We start from the raw sequence: 15,482 nt of genomic DNA, 5'->3' as shown, positions 1-15,482 counted from the left end.
TGGGAAACCCTGTTCTGTGTCTCTGGAATGACTCAGGTGCACTTTGCTCCTATGTAGGAAAAACATGAGAGCAAGGAGTGGGATTGTGCAGAGACGTCGCACCCTGATGTTGTGCCTACATCCCCTGACATCTGTGCAGATGGCACAAACATCTGTTAAATCTATAGCTGTTTGCAGCAAGGCTTCCCTGGAATCTGCAACTGTGGTCACTGATGCTTTTATATCATACCTCCCATTAAGAAGGTTTTTATTTGAATGTATTTGGTTATGTTTTTATTATCCTGTTAGCACCACCACATATATTCTCTAAGTTGATGTAATTGCTCTGAAATCTTCTGCTAAACAAGGCGTTGTTGATCAATTAATATAGTTCTATAATAAATATTTACCATCTCCCTGTCTCATGGAAAACAGCTGTAGGTTCACAATAATTTTACAAATCTAAAATATTCATTAAGCCTCACTGGTGTCATAGTTGTTGTTGTTTAGTCGTTTAGTCGTGTCCAACTCTTCGTGACCCCATGGACCAGAGCACGCCAGGCACTCCTGTCTTGCACTGCCTCCCGCAGTTTGGTCAAACTCGTGTTCATAGCTTCGAGAACACTGTCCAACCATCTTGTCCTCTGTCGTCCCCTTCTCCTAGTGCCCTCAATCTTTCCCAACATCAGGGTCTTTTCCAAGGATTCTTCTCTTCTCATGAGGTGGCCAAAGTCTTTGGTGTCATTTCTAGAAGGTGTTGTAGGTCTTCATAGAGGTGTCATAGTAGCCAGACTTAAAATGCACTTGGCTCCCCCCACCCATAAAACTATTGTGGGTTTGCTTACAACATTTCTTCATGGTACTACTGTGCTACAGGATTTAACCATCAAATATTGTACTATTGATGGTTCAATGTTTTGCTGTTTACTGCAGCCACTATGTGCTACCTTTTAGATCTTCAATTCTTTTCCCCATTTCAAACTTACTTTTACTAGACCTTTACAAAAAAAAAATAAACTAAAAAATTGGTATTGAATGTAATAAAATCTCTGAGAACATATTCTGCCCCATCTAGATGGAGCATAACAGGTTTTAAAATGTTGTGCTTATTCAAACTGGGTGGAAAGCCTGAGAAAAAAATTAAAGGGTTTGAGCAGAATATAGGGAATTCACTAACATCTATTAGTAACACAAACATTACTATTTTAACAATAATAATAATAATAATAATAATAATAATAATAATAATAATAATAATTTATTAATTATACCCCGCCCATCTGACTGGGTTTCCCCAGCCACTCTGGGCGGTTTCCAACAGGAGATTAAAATACATTAAAACATCAGTCATTAAAAAACTTCCCTAAACAGGGCTGCCTTCAGATGTCTTCTAAATGTCAGATAGTTGCTTATTCCTTTGAAATCTGATGGGAGGGCGTTCCACAGGACGGGAGCCGCTACCAAGAAGGTCCTCTGCCTAGTAGCTGTTAAACAGCATAGGAGATAAAATTGAACCACACTGGGGCTGAAGAGCATCACCCCCTGAAAACAAGCATCCAGTTAGGACCAGGCAGTTAATATATAAAACAGTGTACAGAACAGAGTATGGTTATATTCTTTAAAAAAACAAAACAAAAAAACAAATCTAAGAACTAAAAATCCCTATAGTACTCCCTAACCTATTTTTAGAAGAAGGAAAGTCTCAAATGTCCTTAGGTATAATAGGCTTCTTGTGACATAAGAACTTTTCAGATTGTTTGCCTCTAACGGCCCAAAGACTGAGAGTTTATCCTGTCTTAGTTCCATACAAAACATTTTAAGCCTTTGGCTTTCCCTCAGGCAATATCTAGCCCAGAGAGCTGATGGGGGGGGAATTAGGATTGTGATACTGGCTCAAAAAGTGAAGTATTCAGTAATTATTCTCTTACTGTAAACTGTTTCAAGTACAAGCAAAGTCAAGGGAAAGGAGTACCGGTAAAAGATACAACCCAATTACTTTTACTTTATACAGGTAAAATCATGACCCCATCCCACTGTACAAGGCTCAATCCAGTTTGTTTAATTGACCTCGAACCTCAGTGCCAGTTCTTCTCTCCATAAATATATGAGAGACCCTCTGGAAATGTAAATACAGCAATTTCAGAAGTGATATGCACAATATTCAGAATGAGGCGTTAGAGACAGAATAATTATGGATAGTATATATTTCCCCAAAATGCAAACCCCACACCATAACATTCCTACAATACAGTATATGCTTCAGAAAGGGGTTTAAGGTAGCCTTCTCTACCAGATTATGTAGAGTTTTTGGACAGAGAGAAGCATTCAAAAATACAACCCTATGCCTGCAATCTGAAGTGACACAGTTCAAAATGCTTCCACCTCATTTGACGCAGAGAGGCTCTCGGGAGCAGAAAGATTATAATGAATGTGTGGGAAAGCAAGAAAAAGTGAGGCCATCAATCCTCTTTTCCTAGTGCTACCGTTTCTTTTCTTTCATGCATTACAGTTTTCCTACAGTGAGATTATCAACGTAAAAACAAACAAACTCATAATATATGATAAAGCTGTGAGTGAGACTGTCCAATGTCCAGACCAAAAGGGTGAACTTGAGGGTGGCGCTTCCCTTGAGGGAGGAGCACATTAAATAAATGCTAAGACGATGCTTGGCAGGAAAGGGATACTAGGGGGTTATTGGCACTGTCTTGAGCTGGGATGAAGCCTTCTCTCTGTCTCAAGGGAATTTAATGAAAGAGAACAGCTGATTCAAAGAAAGAGAAGCACTGATAACAAAAAAGAAGCTGTTCATACAGAAGACCTCCTATACTGCAATTAAGGATGGAAAACCTGAACTGCCGTGTTACTTGCCCATAATATTTTGCTCCTTCCTACAAATAATAAAATTTGTGTCTAGGCTGCTGTATCAAAATACTAATTTACTACTATTAAACCCCTTTAATCTGATAGTGTCAGCATTCATGATACTCTTCCCCTCATTTTTGTTCTTATGCGCTTGCCTCACTCACATAGAGATGGGTTGCACGTAATCCTAAGCCTATCTATGACTTAGTGAACATGTATAAGTGTGAGAGTTACTACAGAGGAGATTTTGAAGACTATATGCCTCCCACCAACTTCTGTTGTGAGCTAAGATGTGTTTTAGCTTAGCATGTCATCCAAACCTTGGGTTCTAGGTTTGTCTTGGTTTGTCCCCAGACAAATCATGCGCTGTAAACTCAGGCTGTTTCAAAAGGTTCACATATAGTGCTTTCTCAGGATTTATTGGCATAAATAACCTCCTTGTTTTTCTGAGTTATCTGCAGATCAGAATCACCGTCTCACATTATAAGGATGCTAACTATGATTTAAATGTACTGGGAAAACTACACATCATCAGTCCAGAACAGAATAGATTTACTAAACTAATGTGATTGAATATTTGGTTTTGCTCTTCATTCCCAATACTGGTTGTTGTTTTCCTTCAGATTTCTCTCTCTAGTCCAGGCAGGTAATCAACACCCTTCTTCCCTTTTTTTATTTGATAATAACCTATGACAATTCTTACAGAAAAGCTTAAGTAGCATAAATTACGGAATGCCTTTTTTTAGCTGAGTTTTCTTTGAGAGGTGGCTGTGTAAATACAGCTGTGTTTTGGGACTCCTCACTACCTCTAAATGGGCCAATGTGAGATGAACTGCTTTTCTCATTAGCAGCAGGGGATGTTACATTCAGACTGCAACGTTTTTTAAATAAAGCTTTCTGACACTAAACGGGGTGGGTGGGAAGAGTTTTCTAGTGCCTTACGATTGCATTCCTTTCTGCCCAATCTAACTGGTTCTTAGCTCCAAAGATTAAAAACAATGTCCTCTTTTTATCCATTCCAGCTCAAATAAGAGATCCACACATCCCTTGAGAACCAAGGCATGAGTCATCAGTGACAGCAAGAGGCACATGCCTAATTAAGGCATACCAATCATTGTCTACAAGAGAGATAATTAGTCTGCAAAGGGTCACACTGTTCGAGAGTCAGGAACATATCTGGGTTTCTTTGTTTGTTTTGTTTTTTAAGCAGCCAATGTTGCTGTCATAGTTAACAAAGGATGCATTTCAACATGGTAATATTACGGCTGCAAATTATTTTTAATGATGCTTACAAAAAGCAACATATTGATACTGAAGTTGAGAAAAATAACATAGTTATACTAGATGTTTAAGGCAGAATAGTCTGAAGAACCACTGGTGCAAACTCTTGGTTTTTCCATCTCAGCATGGCTTGTGCTGTGTTCTATCAAGCTACTACTTCCTACCATTTATCAGAGTACTTTTTTTTTTTTACCTTGCTGATCTTTCAAAAAGAGCAATGCCCAGTAAGTGGGTTCCCACTGTACTAACAATTGAAGTAAAGCTGAGATACAATGGCACTCAAGCCTAAATAGGCTAATACAAGGCTTCCAGAGTTTAGACCATAACCATGATATATCATGGTGTTAATAAACAGAAACCATGCACCTGCAATATTTACTATCTATTAATATGCACCTTTATGTGCACATTTTGTTGTTGGGAGACTGGCACTGCAAAATTCAGAGAAGTGAAAATTTCAAAGGATAGCTGTGTTTCAGTTCCTGTATTGGTTCATGTAGTGTGAATTAGGTAGGTTTGCCTTAAAATGTGAGCTGAATTTCTCCCTGATTAATAGAATTGAGTCCCAATAAACCCAATGGCCCTTCAATCCCAATATATTTACATATAATCAGACTGTACACCTTCCAACAAAGATACTGTACTCAGTTCATGGAGGAAAACAGCTGTGAGGAAAGTAAGATTTAATCTGGCCCGGCTCTAGGTGCAGTCCCGGTGGCGCGGGGCGCCAGGGCGCCGGGCTGGGGGGGCGCTGCACGGCAAAGCCGCACGGAAGATATACTACGTGCTGCGAGGGCGGGGGCGCTGGAGCGACCTCAGCGCCAGGGCGCCCGACCTGCTCAAGACGGCCCTGGATTTAATGTCTGTTTTTTGATAACCAATATGTTTCTGACATGACCTGCTTTACTTTTCATGTGCCTTTATTCATTTTGTATTAGTTTTGCTTAGATCCTAACAAAAGCTTGATATAACAAGCAAATATCTCTGCAGTTGGCCTTTACAGAATACAACCTTGAACAGCTGCTAATAAAACAGTTTCCAGCTCTTGCAGAAATACAAACATATTAAGTGCCTAATTCTAGCAAGCTTTTGTTTTCTTAAGATATATGGCGCATAAAGAGATCTAGTGAGTTTGTTCTTTAATGTTTAAGTAGTACTGAAGCCAGATATCGTTGGGATGGGAACGGAGGCAGGGGAAGACACATAATTTGCAATGCAAAACCCATCCTTTGCCCTAAATAATGGTGACCTTAGTGCTTGTGGCAAAGGGAAACTTTTACCCTAACTGAACTGTGACCCAGACTGCAACCCATTAACTTTGTCACATAGACATGAAATAAGACCAAGCTATTAAGACCCAATCCAGGGCTCAACTTCTGGATTTGAGTTCAATTTCTTGGTCATGCTAGAGCAGGAGTGAGCAACTTGCGGCCCTCAGCCTAATTTCATGTGGGTGTCAAAGAGAAAAATGGGGAAAGGAGTACGACTGGGGGGGGGATGCAAGAGAGAAGAGGTGGCAGAAAAGGAGAAAGAGCTCTGGCTGTGCCTGATTTTGTCACTGGTCCAGCACAAATGCCAGCATGTGTCCTCTAACAGATTATCCCTGCGAGGAAAGCAGTCCTAACCCCCCACAAGGCTCCCCAATTCGCTGCTTCAGGATGATAAAGAAATTAAACCCTGGAAGAGTTTGTGCTTATGTGCTCTTTGTGTTTGTAAAGTTAATAGAGTAGTACAATCCATCTACTTTAGTATAAAGTCATCTGTATACTGAATAACGCTGTATATTAAGCTAGAAATGTCTTAAATGCCAAACAGGAAGGAAATGAGCAGCTTGATCATTTCTCAGCATGCCAGTTGCAGCTGGCAGGTAGCAGAAGCACAGAGCTCTTTTGCCAGAGGCATATTAGCTTTTAACAAGAAAGTTTGCAGTCGACACTAAGACATATATGTTCCTTCGGTATATAAACTCAACACTTTTACTGAGCATTAGGAGATGTGTGTAAGATGTCTCACTCATTAATACATGAAGCACTCACACTATCAAAATTTCATTCTGGCATTTGTACCTTGGAAAGAAGAATGAAATTTGCTGCGTGTGCACACACACACACCGCAAAATTAAATGCAAAATATAAATTTAAATTCAGCCAAGTTTTATCTTCAGCAATGAAATGCTGTTGGGGTCTCTCGCTTAAGTGCACTATATGTTTCATGTTACAAAATAATCACACATGTGTCAAGGGGGTGGAGGGGTAAGCAGGGTTCTCCTTTCTGCATTTCATTTCACACAGAATGGGGCAAGAATGTGCTAATATTGTTACATTTGTGACAACTGTGCATTTATTTCTTAGTATCGCAGACAAAATGTTATATCTCCAGTTTAGGTTGTAGCTAGATAGGAAGTTGTTGCATAGTCTACTCTCTGGTGCCAAGAAGTTTTGTATTTAGAAAATGCTAGTTCTGAATCACCATTAGATCCATAGTAGAGCGCCTGGTCTTGGACATACACGTCACTAGCATTTCCTTTAAAGTGTTTTCAGGTCAAGTGAGAAGACACACTGACAGCAAATCTTTTTGGCCAAAATCACAACTTCTTTGTTCCTCTCTTCATAAGCACAAGTAAACAAACCATGAAGTTCCTCCATTAACCACTGTTTCCCATTTTGCTTGAACCAGAAAACTAAGGTTAAAAGCTTTGAAATAAAGAAGGATACTAAACCATGGTTTGAAGTTGCCCTAATAACCTGGCTTGTTACCATAGTAACCTGGTTCAGACAAAAAACTTGGTCTTTGTGGATTTTTTGGAAGACTTTGTGGATCTTTTGTTCCCACAACAAAGAAAGGAGAGAAGTAGATATGTGCAATGCCAAAATGATCTCCAAAAAGTCCTTTTCCATTACCAACACTTCAAACAATGGCTAAATAATCATTTCAATATTGTTTCAAGTATATATGCAAAGCATGAGGCTGCTTGTTATTCTGCTTGTTATTTCAGACAAAAATAACACATATTTAAACACCAGAATCTTGATTCTTATTAATAATGGAACTGAGGGCCACCTATGAAATTTATTGCAGTGCCTTCAAGGAATTATTCTTTACAATTATTCTGGCTGGGGGAACCCGGCCAGATGGGCGGGGTATAAATAATAAATTATTATTATTATTATTATTATTATTATTATTATTATTACAAAATGAACAATGCATAAAATGTTGTGATGGACACTAGTTTAGACTGAGAATTAGGTATATTCATGGCAAGTAATTCTACAAATATTCAAAGCACTTTGTCAAACCACTTCATATAATTTTATTTATACACATAATTCCACATCTGACTACATATGGTATGTGATTCTGCCTGCAACTAGCTCCAAATGGAAATTTCCTGTTCTCCAATGGATATGAAGCAATTTAATCACCAAGGATTCTCACTTTCCTAACACCACAATTTTCTCTCCCCTTCTAAGCTCATCCCTTACTTTGGACAAGATATTGTAAACTGATGCTCTGCAATGTTACAAATAAGCCAATACTAAGAGAGTATCCAGTCCTACTGTAAAATAACAAGGTTACTTGAGTTCATTGCTCAGTAACTTTCTTTTCTTTAGATCAAATCTGATAGAACCAATAATGAAGTTTACCTGAAGGCATTAGCAAGGATAATCTTGAAAGGTAACACTGACCCTAATAGAAGAAGTCTTGCCTTTGCCTAAGATCTTTCTGTAGTGCTAACTCTGTATTTATAATTCTTCTAAACTACTGCACTGGCGTCCAAGAAAATTTTCCCCCACCAAATCTTTAATACAGAAAAGAGGCCCATTTTTAAGTCTTTTGTCAGCAGCAGCACATCCAACAATTGGGACAGCAAGGCGTTAGGTAATTCAGCTTGTGAAGCTAATGCCAGAGTTTTATTAACTAACCATTTGTGCAAATGTTCTTTTCTCTGCAAGCCTGAAGAGTATCTAATTTCATGGAACAGATTATATTTTGATTATGTTATTCTGTACCAGTGCTACTTTGCATTGCATATATATTGGCCCCTTGCCACAAAAAATGCATTAGAAAACCTCAAAACAATATAATGTTTCACTGACATGTTTAGCTCACACATTGTCTGTTGATTTTATTTATACACATTAAGACACTGCAAGTTCGAAAGCTTTACACCTACATACAAAGGGGGGAGGTGTGTGTGTGTGTGTGTGTGTGTGTAGGTGTGTGTGTGTGTGTGTGTAGGGGTTGTAGCAGGGAGAGGAAGCCCCGATGCACAAGCAGAAGTTCATTGTGCAAGTGGACCAACACCACTTGATATCACCCAATACTACAAGCTTGGAGGCATTACAGCAGGGTTCAAATTGCTGCTGAGTCATGAAGCTCAGTGAACCTTCAGCCAGCCAGTATATTTCAGCCCAACGTACCCCAGTAGGTTACTTTGAGGATTAATCATTGGGGAGGATCATATCTGCTGCCCTGAGCATCTTGGAAGAAGGGTAGGACAATAGCTTCATAACAGCTAAACAAATTGCAGTGCAGCCATTGGCCATGGCACCAACACCTTGGCAAATCAAACCCCTTTTGAAGGTTTCTGCAGCATTTCAAGTGGAAGAGAACAACCGACAATAGAAATATGCTTTGGAAAGTCTACTGCGGATGCTTAAAGGATAGTGCCAATAATTTGTCATTTGCCTCCTCAATGCTCAGAGCAGTTTCAAAACTGTTTCTGAAATCCCTGTTTAGCTAGAAAGTGGCAGAACTGGGATGCAAAGCCCCCAAGCCATTTGACTATAATCGTCAAATTGCTCGCTCCAAAGTAGTCCCACTGAAGTCAGAGAGATCAATGGAGCAAGAAGCTGGAAGATGTTGGTCTAAGGATCTTTCTTGTTAAACTCCTTATTAAGTTGTGGCTCAAAGCATCCCTGGTCCAAAACTTGTCTCAGGCACTACATGGCCTTAAGCAAGCCATTATCGCACAGCCTCAGCCCCAGTGCTGTACAGGGATAATTGTGACCTACTTTAACGGATTGTTGCAGGGATTACTGAAGTCATTTATTTAACTACCTTCAGTACCATGGAGTACTCTGTGTGTGTGTGTGTGTGTGTGTGTCTGTCTGTCTGTCTGTCTGTCTGTCTGTCTGTGTCTGTAGAAACACACACATACCTAATAAAAATGGCTAAGGATATCTCCACTGTTTATGTATGTAGCATGCACACACATGTATGTACAAGTGTGTCATAAAAGAACAGAAAAGAGCAAAATACAATTATGTGGCACTAAACAGATGAAAACAGAATATAGAATATGTTTTTAAAAGGGAAATATAGATGGCTCTGAGAAATGTATTATGCCTCTCCTGCTGATACCAGCAGTGTTTATTTCAGATAACGTTTGTCACTAGTTGTCTAAAAGTTGCAAGTCAGTCTTGGAGATTAGCATTCAATGCCAACAAATGAAGGGAAGTAAGGAGCCAAATCAGATGTTAGTTCAGACTATTCTATGCTTTACATCTTGGAAGACATCCTTGCCAGGGATGCAGTGTTTACTATCTTTTACTAGCAACATCTAAAAATACATTTATCAATGTCAATGAACCATTGGCCCTGTCATACAAGTTTGCAAACAAAGCTACCAGTGTGAATTATTACTGCAGGAAACAAAAGGAAAACAGCGCAAGGTAGAGTGCAACTTGATCTGTCGGTCATGTATTGCTTACCATTTTGTTTGTTTATTTAAAATATTGTGTGCCAAGCAATGTGCCTCAAGACTTGCTGACGATATTGCTGTAACAGACCAACCCTGCCAGCTTTCTGGAAATAACTGAGTTGCTATTATGTTTAATCACATGTAAAGTTGTACAGTGATTTGAATTCTGGTTGCATTCATACTCGCAAACATATTGGTCACGATCTCAAAAATGTACACACATTAGTAGATGTCGATCTCACTACAGATGATGGTGACACATGAACCAAACTTTGTTTGGTAGGTTCCACATCACCAGTGGGAGGAGAGGGCAGAACCAGCGCAGATAGAAGAACTTGTTCATTTACATTCACACAAAGTGGATTGAAGTTCAGCTGTAAATTGAAAGCTGCAGTCCTATATGTAAGTTCCATTGAACTTAATGTGGCTTACCTTCAAGCAGACATATGTACTATTAGACATATTGCTGTGCTAATTGTATCAACATGCAAATGCTTAAATTTTTGAATACTTAGTGACTCTCTCTCTCTCTCTCTCTCTCTCTCTCTCTCTCACACACACACACACACACCCCTAATACATTAGTATTTTGTGTCCAGATGCCAGCATTTTTAACAATAAAGATTTTTAGGATCTCTCTGCCAGGTTGTCTAAATATCACCTGCAGTAAGCAACGCAATATGTTGTTACCTAAAAATATTTCTGCTTATATTGTTTAATAGCAGCAAGTACTAATAGTTTTTTCTCTCTTTATATTGAAGGTCTCTTTTCTTCAACAACAACAACAACAACAACAAGGAAGACATCATGGAATCTAAACTCAACACTACTATATGATTGTTCTGTTTTTCTGATGACCTCCTGGGTGGACCACATTTTTCAAATACAACTCAATATTTATTGTTCCCCAAATATGCCTCTCTTAACTGGACAAAGTGACTGCAAAGGAGCCACATATTTCCAAGAAAGAGAGGGTTGTTATGCTTCTGCAGCATGCGTCATTTGACAAATGCAAGTGTTTGTCTTCTCAAATGACCAACTCCTATTGAACTTAAAAAACTGTAATTGTCCACTCCTTAAGGGCCAATTACTTTTCTGGAACAGTGAGCTAAAATGAAGGACATGCCATTCAAAATTCACCTTTTACTTGGCCTAACTATCACTGTGCTAGTTCAAGCTGTAGATAAAAAAGCAGACTGCCCACAGTCATGTACATGTGATATAAGATCGTGGTTCACTCCAAGATCCATATACATGGAAGCTTCTACAGTAGACTGCAATGATGTAGGTCTCTCAACTTTCCCAACCCAGTTGCCTGCTGACACACAGGTTCTACTTCTACAGGCAAACAACATTAAAAAAATTGAATACCCAGCAGACTTCCCAGTAAACCTTACTGGTTTGGATTTGTCTCAGAACAGTTTATCATCAGTGGCCAATATTGAACTTCGGAAGATACCCCAACTTCTTTCAGTGTATCTGGAAGAAAACAAACTTACAGAGTTGCCAGACAAATGTCTCACTGGGCTGAACAATCTCCAAGAGCTCTACATTAATCACAACCTGCTTTCCACAATTGCACCAGGAGCCTTCACAGGTCTTTATAATCTTCTTAGACTTCATCTCAATTCCAATAGTCTGCAAGTGATCAACAGTAAGTGGTTTGAAGCTATTCCTAATCTGGAGATTCTTATGATTGGAGAAAACCCAATTATCAGAATCGAAGATATGAACTTTAAGCCCCTTATCAATCTGCGGAGCCTGGTTTTAGCAGGCATAAATCTCACAGAAATACCAGATAATGCCTTGGCTGGCCTTGACAATTTAGAAAGCATCTCTTTCTATGACAACAGATTAGTAAAAGTGCCCCACACTGCTCTTCAAAAGGCTACTAACCTTAAATTTTTAGATTTAAACAAGAACCCCATTAACAGAATACGAAGAGGAGATTTTAGCAATATGATACACCTCAAAGAATTGGGAATTAATAACATGCCTGAACTGATATCTATTGATAACCTGGCAGTCGACAATTTGCCAGACTTGAGAAAAATAGAAGCGACGAATAACCCCCGACTGTCATACATACACCCAAATGCATTCTATCGACTTCCCCGACTGGAATCACTCATGCTCAACAGTAATGCACTCAGTGCCCTGTACCGTAGTACAATTGAATCTTTGCCTAATCTCAAGGAAATCAGCATACACAGCAACCCAATCCGGTGTGACTGCGTCATCCGATGGATTAATATGAATAAAACTAGCATTAGGTTCATGGAGCCGGAATCATTATTTTGTGTAGATCCTCCTGAATTTCAGGGCCAGAATGTGAGGAAGGTTCATTTTAGAGAAATGATGGAAATCTGCCTTCCACTGATAGCCCCAGAAAGTTTTCCCTCCAGCATAAATATAGAAACAGGCAGCTACATTTCTTTACATTGCAGAGCAACAGCAGAACCAGAGCCTGAAGTGTACTGGATAACTCCATCAGGACATAAACTTTTGCCCAACACTGTTTCTCTTAAATATTATGTACATTCAGAAGGAACGCTAGATATCAGTGATATAACACAAAAAGAAAGTGGCTTATACACATGCATAGCCACTAATTTGGTCGGTGCAGATTTAAAATCCATTATGATTAATGTGGATGGTTCTTTTCCCCAGGATAACCATAAATCTTTGTCTATTAAGGTTGAAGATGTGCGATCTAATTCTGTACTTCTGTCCTGGGAAGCAACATCCAAAATAGTGAGATCTGCCATTAGATGGACTGCCTTCCCAAAAGATGGAAATACTCTGGCTTCTCGAAGCACTCGAATTCCATCCCATATAAAAATCTATAATTTTACACATCTAACCCCGTCCACGGAATATACAATTTGTATGGACATCCCCACTGTCCAGTTACAGAATGCAAAACAGTGCGTCAACATTGCAACAAAAGGGTTGGATCCGGCAATGGCAAATTATGAGAAGAGCAACATCACTACACTGTTTGTCTGTCTTGCTATACTTTTGGGATTCTTTTGTGTGGTTTCTCTCTTCAGCTGCATCTCTCATGAAATGAACTGTGATGCAGGACACAGCTACTTCAGGAATTACCTGAAGAAACAATCCTTTTCCTTCAGTGAGCTTTACCCTCCTCTAATCAGTCTTTGGGATACTAACAAAGAGAAAAGCACAGCGCTCGAAGTCCAAGCAACAGTCATAGGCGTTCCAGCTAATATGTCATGAGATACCAATGTTACTGTACTAGTGTGCTAAACTGGGGTGCACAAGACTAAATAATTGTGCTCAATAAAAAAGCAAAAAAAAGTATCCCTCTACAAAAATCAAAACCTTGGACTTAGCAGATGGTGATAGTTACAAATACAAATATTTGCCGGTGTGGTATTTTTTAAAAAACAAACACCTGTCTTCGAAGAATTCTGTGCCAACCAAATTGTTTTCTAGGACTTTATAGTGTGACTTCTTACAATCTAAGAGGCACTCAATGCTGTCTATACAGTGCAAGTAGAGGAGAAAATTTTATGTATTTGTTTTTTTTTATTAAATGTAGAAATAGTGGAATTGAGTAATACCCTCCTCCTGTGTTATATGACACACATTAGCCACGAGTTTTTGCAGTGAACTAGAATTGACCCGTGGTGTGATGAATTGGACAAATTCTGTAGAGTAGAACCAGTGAGTATGTGAAACTTTTTTTATGAGGAAAAAAATACATTTTTGAGAACAATCAAAATATTTTGGACTTCTTTCTTTCTAAGTAAGCTCTTTTGGGGATTGACTGGAACATGCTGTGCAACACCAACATTTTAATATCCAGTAAATACACACAAACTTGCAGGACCGCTTGCATCAAATATATTTCAGGCTGTGTAGTTGCAATAAAGGACACAATAAAACCCTTTCTGAAGTATTCACATAAATGTTTAGGAAAGGTGTTTCACTGGCTGAACACCAGGGCCAATTTCCACTATGTTGTGTTGTGTTTTGTTTTTAAAAAGAACAAAACAAAGGAACAAAAAAATCTTATTGGAGCAGTATTTAATTTGTAATCTACGAAGCGCTCAGCAGTTTCCAGTCAAAATCACAGTACTATAATCATTTCTCTATATTTTAAAACTATTATATGTCCCAAAGCCATGGATCCATTTTCATACAAGCCATTACCATAATCATTCCTATTTTACAGACTAGCTATTATTGAGTAGAAAACTGAAACAAAATGAGCTGTGTGAACATCTGCATTTACTTAATTAGGCCACACCGCTGAAAGAGTATTTGGATTAAAAATTAAAAGAATGTTGTGACCTGTATTCCCAGAGGGAGCTGGTTGGTCACAATGGGAAACTGGATTTTGATGGGACTTTGGTGTGATCCATCAGGGTTTTCTTGCAAACCATTCAGGAAGTAACTATTGTTATCAATGAATCTTTTCTCTAGATGTATCATGCCTTCAAAATGCATGTCTCAAAGAAACCAACCAGATTAGATTCTGTGATTAACCCCGACTCCATTCAAATCAAGTGAAGAATTCTAGCTAACTCAGCCTGGCTGAGTATTCACATTTGTGTATCTGTCAAAGCTTGGTATATTGAAAATATTTATTTGCTTTTCTCATCATGTGTTTGCAGTGTTCAGGACCAATAATAATAATAATAATAATAATAATAATAATAATAATAATAATAATAATACAATAGAGATTAAATCATCAATAACAACAAAAATAAAGAGCTGTAAAAATGAAAGCAGGTCAGATGCAACCAAAATAACCATCACCACCAAAATAAGAGTCAGTCACAAAAGTATAGATTTGTGATTTAAAGTCTCCCCTAATTTTGAGGGAAATATACACCACCGGAGTTGGAAATAAGTTACATGGTTACAATGATAATAACTGGATTGTGTAGCCTGTTAGCCTGTTCATGTCAGATCTGATGTCCAACAAATTCCTAAAGAATTCACAAGAATATCAAGAACTGGGAAGAAGCAAGGCAGAAATAGCCAATATTCAGGGAACATAACAGGGCCAGCTCTGCACAAACAGCAGGGTGAAGTGGCCTGCTTCAGGTGGCACCATAAGGGAGACATGGATAAATGAAGGCAGGAATTGACTTCTGAATGGTGCAACAAGATGAGGGCACCATTTGGGTTATGCAGAAAAAAATGTTCTTGAGCTGGCATTGAACAGGAAGGTATAGAGATGAGTAGAATGCCAGCAGTTTTGTCCTTAGAAGAAGGTACGTCGCTGAGATTCAAGAGCAGAAAGAGAGACTCTATAGGTTAAAAGTATGCAATGCTGCCTCATAGATTTCCCGAATCATCAGCAGACAACTCAGTCAAGAAGGCTGAAGGTGGTTTGGGTGTCAGCAGCATATTGGTCTGATGACAATATGATGCTATACTCTTGCTGAAGTTTAAATAGCTCTGAGTATGGTCAGTGCCTGGAAAGTACCTGGGACCCCAATATACACTCCCTTATCTTTCATCATAGGGACCCAGGTGGCACTGTGGTTAAACCTCTGAGCCTAGGGCTTGCTGATCAGAAGGTCAGCGGTTCGAATCCCTGTGACGGGGTGAGCTCCCGTTGCTTGGTCCCAGCTCCTGCCAACCTAGCAGTTCGAAAGCACGTCAAAATGCA

The 15,482-nt window shown here is 39.0% G+C and overlaps 2 protein-coding genes across 4 annotated transcripts in view; one reads left to right on the top strand and one right to left on the bottom strand.

The window, feature by feature from the left end:
- Positions 1-14,537, top strand: part of LRRN3 (leucine rich repeat neuronal 3) — a 46,639-nt gene extending 32,102 nt beyond the window's left edge. The window contains exon 2 of the mRNA XM_035127411.2: positions 10,591-14,537. Within this exon, the coding sequence (XP_034983302.1) occupies positions 10,943-13,069 (2,127 nt within the window). The 5' untranslated portion in view covers positions 10,591-10,942 and the 3' untranslated portion in view covers positions 13,070-14,537. The remainder of the gene's footprint in view (positions 1-10,590) is intronic.
- IMMP2L (inner mitochondrial membrane peptidase subunit 2) overlaps positions 1-15,482 on the bottom strand; it is a 462,410-nt gene that overhangs the window by 299,440 nt on the left and 147,488 nt on the right. The gene's annotated exons all lie outside the window — the stretch shown is intronic.

The sequence above is a fragment of the Zootoca vivipara genome, chromosome 10 (assembly GCF_963506605.1).
Source record: "Zootoca vivipara chromosome 10, rZooViv1.1, whole genome shotgun sequence".
Lineage (NCBI taxonomy): Eukaryota > Metazoa > Chordata > Lepidosauria > Squamata > Lacertidae > Zootoca > Zootoca vivipara.
This window is presented reverse-complemented; position numbering and strand designations above follow the sequence as displayed.